The 12,920-nt window shown below is 36.6% G+C and overlaps 1 protein-coding gene across 1 annotated transcript in view; it reads right to left on the bottom strand.

Annotated features, from left to right (window-relative positions):
* Positions 1–6,551: 6,551 nt before the first annotated feature.
* The window catches only part of Ras64B (ras-like protein 2), a 195,860-nt gene continuing 189,491 nt past the window's right edge, over positions 6,552–12,920 (bottom strand). The window contains exon 4 of the mRNA XM_067144308.2: positions 6,552–9,374. Within this exon, the coding sequence (XP_067000409.1) occupies positions 9,180–9,374 (195 nt within the window). The 3' untranslated portion in view covers positions 6,552–9,179. The remainder of the gene's footprint in view (positions 9,375–12,920) is intronic.

A 12,920-nucleotide genomic window follows, 5' to 3' on the forward strand; every position in this document is an offset into this window, starting at 1 on the left:
TCCACCAATATTCAGGCAGGCTGTTATACACAGTATGACCGTGCGGTTAGGGGCGCACAGCTGTGAGCTTGCATCAAGGAGATAGTAGGTTTGAACCCCACTGTCAGCAGCCCTGCAGATGGATTTCTGGGTTTCCCATTTTCACACCAGGGCCATGGCCACTTCCTTCCCACTCCTAGCTCTTTCCTATTTCATCGTCGCCATAACACCTATCTACGTCAATGTGACGTAAAGCAAATTTAAAAAAAATACTCTGTACACAACAGTAATCTCATCTATCGGAGATGAATGACAACAGAAGACATAAAACACATCACAACAAACAATGGTCAATGTAATGTTATTGTTGATCAATTTTATGAGCTTTCTATATATGGTAGACCTTCATGTTTAGTTTTCTTTTGACTCTGTTTCACTAGGGTGTCTTATAAAATTATATATAGCGTAGACTGTAGTTCCTTATTCCCCAAATTCACATACCAATTTTCATTAAATTCTGTTCACTCATTTTCTCGTGACTCGGCACTGATGTGGACTTACGCAACAAAAATCCAAATTCATGAATATATCTTATCATAGCCGGTACAGTAAAAATATATGACATAAATGACCGGAAATTTAATACTATATAACTTTAGTTGTGTAGTATTTATCGACAGAACCACTAATAACATAAATATTGTACCAGGAACCATTAGTCACCTGGAACATGAAATTTTAAAGTCTGGGATTTGTAACAGGACGGCCAGAATTTAGGTTCTCAACGGCACGGCATGGCCCGGCGCTCAGCTTGCAGTCCACAAGACATCCAGATTGTCACGCCTTGATCACGTGCTGTTGCCTCATCGGTGACGTGGAACATGTGGCGTGGACTACAAGCAGAGTGCCGTGCCGTGCCGTGCCGTGCCGTTGAGAACCTAAATTCTGGCCATCCCATTACAAATCTCTCAGACTTAAAAATTTCACGTTCCAGGTGACCAACAGTTCCTGGTACAATATTTAAGAATTAAATTTTAGGCCTTCTCCTAAACTACCATTTCACTCAGCGTGAATAAAATTATTTATAGCCTAGATTGTAGCTACTTATTCTCTGACTTTGCGTACCAATTTTCATTGAGATAGGACCACTAATAACATAACTATTTGAAAATTAAATTTTAGGCCTTCCCCTATACTACCATTTCTCTCAGCGTGAATAAAATTGTTTATTGCCTAGATTGTAGCAATTCTTTCCCCGACTTTGCATACCAATTTTCATTAAATTCTCTTTAGCCGTTTTCTAGTGATGCGTGTACAGACAGACAGAAAATACGGAAAATTAAAAAGGTCATTTCCTTGTTACTGTGGACAAGACCGATGCAGAAATACCATCCTTTTTAAATTCTGAGCAATGTACAGACAAAACTCTTATTTTATATATAGAGATTCTCTAAATGATGACATGCAAGCCGTTTATTACTCGTACTGTTGGGCCACAGCTAGCCATAATTTGTTAATTACTCACACTATTCATTCACGGCTCTCGTTTTTTTCCGAGTCATATGAGTTGGTCGATGTGCTCAGGGAGCAATTTAGAATTAGTTACTCTCATCCTCTTCACATAGTGTTTAAGCCTTAACCAGTAGCCTTTCTTTTGGTTGATGCAGGCACCAGTAATTGGGTTGATTACATTTCTGCTGTGGTGGTTTACGGTTTTGTTTGTGAATGGTAAACACCCTGCCCCCAAAGTACACAGCTTTGCATTACACCACAAACCGTTGGGGTTATGCAACACTAAAAGACTGTACAGTAATTGTTTCAAACTAATACAAAAATAACTGGACAAAGATATTCAGACTTCACAGACATAATACTATGCATCGTTTTGTACCAGTCCTGGACCTAACCAGGCAACAGAAGATGATGTGTTAAAAGCACAGTACCAGTGAAGAAAGACGTATGTGTGCAGTGAAATAGTCATGGGTATGTACATATACAGTATATATTTAAAACACTAGGCTGATTTTAGTTACCATGAGTTTGAGAGAATGGATGAACAGACTGACATTGTAAAGCATTCTGATGATAGCTCTCGGCCTGTAGATTTGCAGTGTCTTTAAAAGCATAAAATTTTCTTGCTCTATATTTTTAAATTATTAAACAAAACTGCAGCATTCTGATTGGCTAAAGTACTTGCTAGTACTTCAAGGCCACCTGCTGGTTCACTGCCGCCCATGTGCGAGACGGGAATTATAAAGGGTGCACACGCATTTGCCGCCTGCTATAGCATCTCCTCCCTGTAGCCTACATAACTGAGTGGTAAGTTGTGGACTCGTGGTTTGTCAAGAGTATTTCACGCTGACTACGCAAACATTCATCATCATCATCATCATCATCATCATTTTCCAGCTCCAGTTTCCCATTCCCATGTGCAGTGTACAAGCACTCGCTATTTCATTATTTCAGAGTAGACTTTCTGTTCCTCTACATCTTCCCATTTCACATTCTGGGCTTCCTACTGGTCTTTTACCTCTCACTTTTCTGTTACAAATATTGTCCACCTAATTCACTGTCGTGGAAACTCAAAGGATTTTACCTATACTAGGTGATGGAAACTGCTTATTTAGAGCAGTTTCATATGAATTTTATCAAAACAAAGAATGTCATCGTGAGCTGCATTTGCACACTGTTGCAAAAATTGTTGCTGACCGGGAAAATTATAAGGATTTTATTATTGGAGATCAGTCTTCCCCTCAAAAACCAATGTGAGTATGAACGTCTCATGTCTCTAGACAGTGAATATGCTGATTATTATTATTATTATTATTATTATTATTATTATTATTATTATTATTATTATTATTATTATTATGGATATACATCCCATCACACTACTAACCACCACAGGAGCACATAAAAGTGAATACATCCATCCACATGGGGTTAAAAAATATTTCAAAATATTTGAGTAATATGTTAGTAATAATTATTATCTGTATATAAAAAACTTACTAAAACAGCTTTGTTCAGTCCGTCTGGCTGTTATGCTGGACCGGTATTCTCTCCGGAATTTTCCACCAGTGAATCATCAGACATTGGTAGGTCTCTAATTTCAAGTCAACATTGAGTAATCCTATAATTAAATCACTAAATGACCTTTTCAATAATTTATTGCTGGTGAAGGATTGCCCTAGCCCACAAGACATTCTGTACTTAACGGGTTTCACTGAGTTAAGGAGTTACATCTTTACATAAAGATATCGGCAAAGCTGAACAATTAAAAATGACGGGCGTCTATAGGCAAACCTACAATATCAACCAAACCAATATTAGTGTTGAATCCATACTTTTCGGGATAAGGAAGATGCTAAAGACATCATATAAATTGAGCTTTTCAGAAAAGAATTTAAATGCATATAAATCTCTGTTTTCATATTAACAGAATAAAAACATGTGGTCTTATGTATTGCTGGTTTATCAAGGATAAGACAAAAAATGACAAATGGATCTGTAGCTTAAGACTGGAGGGGAGTGTTGGCTATGTTACTCTTTCTCTTTCTTTCTTTCTTTGTTTGTTTGTTTCTTTCTTTTCTTCTCTAAACATCTTCTTGCTAATTTAAATAAAACATTATCTTCATTTAATGCTTCATTCAAATGTAAATCATTGTTCTTTTCTGTGTTAAATAGACTGACATCTTTTCAAAATATATCCATAAATTTTCTTTTACTTGTCGTGTGTAATATTTTCATGCCTTTGTCGATGTCAGTGAAATTATGATTAAGTATTGAAATTGTAATAAATTTCATATTAGTGTTGACAAGGTGGACATCCATATTTGACTGACCTTATAACTCACTGGGCCCGTGCCACGGAACCATTCCGTGGCTTCGTCTTGGTGGACTAAATGCCGGAGTATGGAAATGTTCCGTTGTCTTACTTTACTATATAATTAAACTTTTCCTCAAGAGATGGCAGAGTGAATTGCATTTCTGATTTGTGTAGGGACTCTCTTTACTAATATATTTTGATAGTGTGCTTGGTAATATTAGTTTGAAGTGGGCTATCTCTAGACTTCGAGATTCACTTTAAAACAAGATGGCTACCAATAAACTACTGAAAGTTACCGATATGTAACCCCTTTTAGAAAATAATGATGATTAGGAATGTAACTTTTTCAGTGAAATTAGCAGCAGTAGGTATTAGAAATAGTCAGTAATGCTCCTAATGAGCAAATAGATGTGGATATCAAAGAGAAAGTGCAAGGAGATGACAGTCTTACAGCTCAGCAGGCAGACCGAGTATAATGCTAATAAAATAAAATGTATTTAATGTATTCCATGTTCCATGGTTCGTGGTGAGAATGCCGTTTGTTTTTGTGTATATTTAAATCTTAAATGATCTTGTAAGTAAGAAATTTCTCAGCATGTGAAGCGTCACTATGTTTCCTTCAATGCAGTTTCAATCCAACAAATATGCAGGGTTCAATGGGTTAATGTGATATATTGGTTGATATCAAAGAGAAAGTGCAAGGAGATGACAGTCTTACAGCTCAGCAGGCGGACCGAGTATAATGCTAATAAAATAAAATGTATTTAATGTATTCCATGTTCCATGGTTCGTGGTGAGAATGCCGTTTGTTTTCATGTATATTTAAATCTTAAATGATCTTGTAAGTAAGAAATTTTTCAGCATGTGAAGCGTCACTATGTTTCCTTCAATGCAGTTTCAATCCAACAAATATGCAGGGTTCAATGGGTTAATGTGATATATTGGTTGTCAATATGGGTCAATTTATTATTGTCCATTATGGTTAAGATTATCAATTACAAAATTAACAGGTGATATAAATCCAAAAAATAAACATTCAAGAAAGTACCCAAACAACCCATGGAGCAATTTCATATCAAGACACGTGATTTCACTTATTCGCAACGAATGCTGCTGAGCAGCACGGGTCCTCTAGTATATTTTGATGTTTCAATAATAATGTTTACAAAGGGTTATCTAAATTTACTCTTGTTCTAGCTTAAAACCATTATGATCTTCTATTTAAGACACAAATAAGCATGAAACTTCACTAACACTAATGTGTGCCGTAACCAGCAGCTGTTAGTTGGCGACTGGGTAGAGTATGTGTTGCAGTTGTCAAGATGGCTGAATATTACGTGCAGTTTATCAACAATTGTTTCCACTTAAAACTGGGGAAAATGTTTATGGTAGTGAGGAAAAATTCGTCAACACCGAAGAATGCACGATAAGTCAGGTCGAACATGGAAGTGTTGTTGGTCTCTATTTTCCATTAACATTCCTGCCAACTTTACAAAACCAAAAATCAGGAGATTTAGATTCAAAAATCAGGAAAAATTGGGAGGAATCAGAAGATACAACTGGTCAAAAAAGGATTATTCTACATGTCTTGCGCAATACAGGAGTACTGTGGTAGACTCTATTATAATACTTATTGTCTCAAAACACGACTGTTTCTATACGAGGCTACAAGGCTTAAAAATTACACTTCTCTATTCCCTCACAGGAAGTATGTGAGATAATCATGTCTGATAAGTCTTCTGAAAATAGTATGAACTCATGCTCCACACGTGTGAATCAGACATGCACACAGATGCCATTACTTAGCAAATTCATACATTAATATATTGCATCACGTGCCCGCGTGATTAAGCGAGCGCAATGTTATTTTTATCAAGTAATAAATTAAAATTCGCCGGAATTGTCTCCAAATGGCTCCTAAAATCTCTAGAAAAGTCACTAGTTGCTATCTTTGAAATTCTGCCACTAAATTACTTAAAAGGACTCCAAATCTAGCGACTAGTCTCTAGAATCGACTAGACTGATGTGAACGAACACAAACATAGCATGCGAGAACGAGAGATGACAATCGATATACGCGTCACGATATACAGGTATCAATAAACATCGCACATTCGCGCGCATTTCTCGAATTAATAAACGTCGATATTTCATTTGAAAGCGGCCAATGAGCCGAGGACTTCCGGTCACTTGCGTAAAGGGCTGAAATTGCAGGATTTGAAAACAAATGTTTAAAGTTCACCAAAAAAGCTAAAATCGGGAGAAATAATAAAATAATCAGTAGGCGGGAAAAACTGTCGAAAATCGGGAGTCTCCCGCCTAAATCGGGAAAATTGGCAGGTATGTATGCAGTGTGGTACACTGTGAATTTCTCATTGAGGGTCAAACAGTGAACCACTGGTAATATCTCAAAATTGTGAAATATGTGAGATAAAATGTCAGAGAAAAAAAAAAAAAAAGTGGAGAAACAACTTCTGGAATCTCCACAATGACTACATGCCACCTCGTGCATCACTGTTGATTTGTGATTTTTTTTACAAATACAAAGCAACTGTACTTCTCTTCTGCCCTCCCCTAGCAACAGCAGACATTTCTCTGTTCCCAAGAGTGAAATTCACACTGAAAGGATGACGACTTCAGTCGGAAGAAGAGGTCAAACTGAAATCAAAGGCAGAACATCACACGATCTCTACCAGGACTGCTTCCATAAGTGAAAATAACGTTGGGAGCATTATATTAATAGAGAAGGGGAGCAACTGAAAGCGGAAAACCTAACTAGGTTGCAGGTAAGCCCTCTAAACAGTTTAAGTTTAGTTATCTTTTTGAACAGGCCCTGTATAACTATGACAACAGGTACAATAAGGAATCTTTATGGGGCAAGGATATGAAAGAAAGGAGTAAAATATAGTGAATCAAGCATTTTATGCTCAGTATACAAGGGAACCTTAGTTTGCGGCCCCGTTTGTGGGCACGGCACATCACATAGTAGAAAGCGAAAGATTAATACAAGTAGAGAAATGTTTTCCAGATTATAATAACCTCTTACTTTCAAAAAAATGGATCACCTGAATGAAGTGAGAATAATAACATTCTTTCATTCCAGATAACTAAGCACAAAGAAATAAATACACCTTTTAAAAAAATCTTATTTAAAATAGTAATTTAAAACAAAAAATAAATCAAGTTACTCAGAACTTGGCAAAGCAGATGTGATGTGACATGTTACAATGAAGCACGGTGAACCCTTATCTGCCAGATCCACTGTACTTCCTGTGCTTCACAGAATGTTTCAGCAAAAATGATCAAAACCCTTTTTTTCTTTTTAGCTTCTATTATTATTAAAATTTTTAAATCTAGCAACTTTCATATATACATAATTTAAATGAGTTACTCTGTATTAAAGCTTTCAATTGATACACCATCACAAATACTCATTAACTATTAAATACTCATTAAATACTATTAAAATAAAGCTTTGTACAAAAAAATCAAGTTACACTAAGTTGCCACGATCTGTCCCAACCATAGAGTACAGAATAGCATAACGCTATCACCAACAACCCCACCACACAGCAGCCATGTAAGTCATTTGTCTACCAACTTATGTATCCACAGCTGAACAGCAGTGATGCAACCATATAACAGAATTATGAACTATTTTAATAATTTTGTTACCAATGTCATGAAAGGAGATGCTCAACCTGTCTGCCCTCATTATCCACACATTTTTGGCACCTCACTAACAAACGTATACATATGCGGTCTTACCTTTTGACAATTTGTCCTTTCGTGCATAGCCACAATGAATTCCTACTTGTAAAATATGCCTACGAAACTTTAAAATCGTTATTTTTGAGAATTTTCAAATGATGATCAATGTCATCTCAATTTTCTTCGGTGAGAATTCTATACAGTCTGTCTGTTTTCTGAGGTTGAACACTTCCTTTAGCCTGAAATTTATATTAAAGAGCCTTTTATACCCAGGTATTTTTCTTAAAATCATGTTTGGACTCATCAGGCTGAGTGAGTTAATACATATGAATCATACACAAACACATGATATGCCAGTAGTAAACATATACTGAGTCATAATACACTTTGTGATTTAGTACACAAAACAGAAGAGCACACATTTTACAAAGATGTCTTTTGGATAGGCAATCATCTCACTAACAAGCTTGCCTTGCATCCAAGGCCAGGACAGCTGCATGTGCACCTAATCTTTAAACTAGACAACGAATGTTGCACTTGCCAATACGAAAAACACCACACAGCTGGTTTTTAGTTAAAAATCTCCCATGTTTTGACTGTCCAAAACTTTACTACAGTACATGTAGAAGGTTACCACACATCACTGTAGCATATACCAAAGCCAAGTAGGCCACCTTTTTATAAAAACACAAGATAGGTGACAAAATGCAGTTCATGACCAATTACATTTTTTTTTATAGTTCGGATCAGTTTCTCTTTTAACTGCAAAAGGTTAAGTTACTTTCGTATTTCAATGAGTTTGCTACATCTATTCTGACCATAGTTGACCATAGGCTCTGTTGTTGGTTTCTTGTGTAAATACTATCATCAATAGGAGAGGAAAGGGCTGGAACAGGGGAGGAAGTCACCGTAGCATTTGCCTGATGTGAAAATGGGAAACTATGAATGACCATCTTTAGGGCTGCCAAAGAGTGAGGTTCAAACCCACTTTCTCTCAAATGCAAGCTCCAAGCTCCACAGCTAAATGATCCAAACTGCATAGACCTTTCTTTGGTAAATCACTTTCTATTACTACATCTGTGTAACAAATAACACATACCAAAGCCAAGTATACCAGTTTTTTTGTAAAAACAGCAGACAAGTGACGAAATGCATTTCACGATCAATTGGGCTCTCAAAATAATACCAGGAATCTGCTTCCATAATTTGGTAATTCCACTAAATAGGCATACTTCAAAATACCTGCAACTGTCAGCATAATAAATAAATATGTCAGTAGGAGGCCATGCTATTTTGGTACTGGCCTATACAATATGACAACTATCCACATAAAAATGTGTTACTTGGCATGATTCTTGGCAATGCTATTGTGTACTCTATGGCCTCCTTAAAAATTGGCTCTATAAACTTCATACGTTGAACTCTGAACAATATTTCATGGCTTAAAAAATAAACAAAACACCTCATATTTCAATAGAGCCTTTTCTTGTTCAAATATAACTAAACAGCAATAAGAACAGTCTCTTAAAAGAGGAGAAATAAACCCTGAAAACTTAAACTCATTTCTAAAGTCTTCAAATATATTTCTGCTGAAACATCCTCTAATATCAATGGATTGAATACAAATATTGGGAAATATTTTGTACAGCTGAATAAAGGGTTACAAAATGCAACATTTCTTCTTATTCTTCTTGTAGTTGGGTTTTAAAGGTGGCCTTTCAGAGAGCTGAAACTTCCTTACTATCCGTACCAACTCGTGGAAGGCCTGGTCCACATTTGTCCGTAGCTTAGCGCTGCACTCAATATATGGAATCTTAAGCTGCCGTGACAGATTTTGAATTTCCAAGGTGGAAACCTGTAAAATGGAGATGGACATTATTTAATATAACAGTACAGAGAATGCAAATATACAGAAAACATTATGTACTGTATATAAGGCAGAAATGTATTATATGGTTTTTAAGTTGTATTATGCAAAAATGATGTCGTTGGCTGAATGGTCAGCGTTGAGGCCTTCGGTTTCAGAGGGTCCCGGGTTAGATTCCCGGCCGGGTCAGGGATTTTAAACGCCTTTGATTAATTCTTCTGGCCTGGGGGCTGGGTGTTTGTGTTTGTCCAGACACTTTCCTCTTCATATTCAGACAACACACCACACTACCAACCACCACAGAAACATGCAATAGCGATTACATCCCTCCAAATAGGGTTGGCGTCAGGAAAGGCATCTGGCCAGATCCACATGTGCGACAGTTCACACCCGCGACCCCATAAGTGTGGGAAAAGCGGCAGAAAAATAAGATTATGCAAAAATGATCTCTCAGGACAAAAGCATTATTAAAGGTCATGGTACATAATAACCATTTTTCAGTAGCTATCTATGAACCTACAGTTAATTATTTCAAAGACAGATATAAGCTCAAATGCATTGATGTAATAGATCTACTGATAGGAGCATGAGGTGCTATACCTCGTTTTTTGAGGAATTTTAAAAAATCACATTCCAACTTCTGTACGAGATGAGATAGTCACCATAGTACTAAAGAAGAGATGTCAAATTCTGAATCATCATCTGAATCTACACCTCTGGTATTTGAAATTTTATATCATATTATTATTATTGTCTTGTGGGTATAATAATTCCTTCAGGACTATCTCCATTTGTAAGCAATTTTGTAAATAAAAAATGAGAACAAAACATGACCGCCTCAGTTCCTGATAGCAAGCTAGAAGCCAGCAGTCAATCACACCCTGCACCCTGCTGAGTTAACAAGTTCTAAGTGATCCTTGTTTGGTGTGGAGTGGTTGTCAAACCCACTTTCTTCCACACTCTTCCATCTTTACCCTTCTTTGTGTCAAGCGCAGTAGACAATTTGGCATCTCTGGCCACAGTAGACGTAATGAGTCCTATGAGCCACTAATAGACACCGGGATGCCAATGGAGAGGCGAGGACATTGTGTTTTGTCCCCAAGTTTACAAGGTGACTGCTGCTTTAAGGTCTAAAACAAGATTATTAACCTCACAGTACAAGGAAGGAAAAAAAGGATAAAATGGATGTTGAAGAAGATCCTAATATCAATAAAGTAGAAAATCTCTTATCACTTCTTGTAGTGTGACTTCACAGGTAAGTCTGCCTCTGTGGGAATTTGCAATATCACTGGAGGATAAGTTCACCTCCAGATTAAACACAAAGCTTAGATATTTTAAGCATAAAATATAGATTTTTCTCCCTTCAGAAATGTTTCTCTTGTACTCTCTCATATACACAAAACAAAGCTAAAGTTGTGAGAATCTTAGTTGATATACAGTAGTTGAAGACCATCCAGCAAGAAGGATCTACAATACAGAGTACATTCTAATCAGATTCAACAGAGTATAGGTATGTCTAAATCTAAGACCATGTCATTCATGTTTGATTATTCTTGTAACTTTATCCACGTTTCCAGATGTTTTGACTGGTGTTCAATTAAATACTTTAACTGGTGGCATAATAAAAACAACAATAATAATTGTACCGGAAGTTCACCTTCTCTGTCCCGTTAAACTGAGCACCTTCTAGAAGGCCATCTGTGTTATGGAACTTGAACTAATGTAATGCAAAATACTTGGACTTTCAACAATTAGATGTCTCTACCATTGGCCTAAGTGCCCCCTCTGGCGGCATTAAGGACAATTAATTCTTAAGGGGTTTTCAATTTTCAAAGTTTGTTAACCTTAGTTTTTGAAGATTGTTTTGTTCATATATCAAAGTTGTCCACATTACTACTGCTTCCTTCTTCAATAGCTAGCAACCAATAAAAAATTTGTGAATATTCTCTCTAGCCAATTAAAATTGGGGGTATGTGCAGGCATCCAGTCTATCTGTAGAGTTCTGGAAACTTTCCCTCAGGAATGCTATAAAAGCTGGGCGCCTTAAGGCCATATTGCCATCTTCATCGCTCCGGTCTAGTGAGTGTGGCAGGTTATTTGGAGGCAGGGGCTGCCGGTCGTTGTTCAGAAGGTCCAACTACTCAAGGTAATGGCAGAACTTTCTTAAACATGTGATAGCTCCAGCAGATAACTTGAGGGGAAGGTTTCAAACCTCTTTCATTTTATGTAAAGTTCTAATTTAATGGTTCAAATGTAGATTTTCGGCAAGTCTGAGGACTCTGTTCAAATCCCGGCTGGGAAACATGTAAACTAAGGGAACGAGTTTGAATACCCTCTGTTGATTCCCATTCAACTCAGTATGGGCTGACTAAAATTTTCTAAACCTCTAAATTCTTAACATATTTTTGGCAGGTAATATTTCTTATTTAGTCATCCCTCTGTAGTATAGGCTTAGCCTCTACAATTTCAGGCCATAAGCCTATTTAGGGTTTTAAGAATTTTTCTAAAAGGAGTGCAAGTGTTTCGCCTCCTAGCTTTTTGTTCATCGCCGATCCTGTTAAACCTTTTCCTTTTACATTAAGGCCATTAAGAATGGGCACTCACTGCCCTTGTTTATTTGAAATTTGTCAGGCATAATTTTGTAAGAAACTTGGGCCTCTGAGAGGCTGGATTATATTAACTTTTGGAGCTCAAACTCCTAGACGATGTAAGTGAGGGGAGCAAACATGCTCTTATAAAAGTGTACCTGTTTAGAACTATATTGCTCATCCCTTGTAGATTATTGTGTTGATAACTTTTTCTAGTTCTTGTACCTGATTATTGGACTTATGGTCTGCTGTTGTTATCAAGCTGATGAGCTCATTTGTTGTTTATTCCAAATCTTCTATGAATCAAATTTTAAAATATTAAAAAAGTAGGATTTAAATAAAATTTCAAAATTTAGTGCTTTAGCTTATGATCTGGTCATTTTCTTGTCCGCCCATTCAACCTGGCAATGTCTTACACCTCTCTGTTTCACTATATTGCCGTAATAATGATAATAATAAAAACCTGAGAACAACCTGCTGGGAGAAAATACTATCAATGTTGAGACACATTTATAGAATCTTCGAAAGTCATCAAAGAGGGACGTAAAGCCATTAGAAAAAAAAAATAGAAGAAGAGGAGCTGGTTTATGAGCGACGAATACATTTATTTCAAGCCATCTGTACCTACATAACAATTATTATCAGGTAACAGGGGAGATGTTTTCAAGTTAGCTTTTAACTGTAACTAGCAATTCTCAATTTCTATTCATACATTTTGGATGTCTTAATCAGTTAACCTTGTTATCCATGGTATTTTAACCTTAAGCATCCTACATTAAGTTTACAATTCAAATGGCCCGATCTTCTTCGCTGTAGTCCTCAACATCATATACAGTGCAAATTTTCTGCCCCTTTGAATTTTAGATCTTCGACCATCCTTCAAATGTCAAGAAAAAAGAAAGTCTAAACTCTTTTGCCTACCTGTGATAATGTAGTGATTGTAGTG

The sequence above is a fragment of the Anabrus simplex genome, chromosome 3 (assembly GCF_040414725.1).
Source record: "Anabrus simplex isolate iqAnaSimp1 chromosome 3, ASM4041472v1, whole genome shotgun sequence".
Taxonomy (NCBI): domain Eukaryota; kingdom Metazoa; phylum Arthropoda; class Insecta; order Orthoptera; family Tettigoniidae; genus Anabrus; species Anabrus simplex.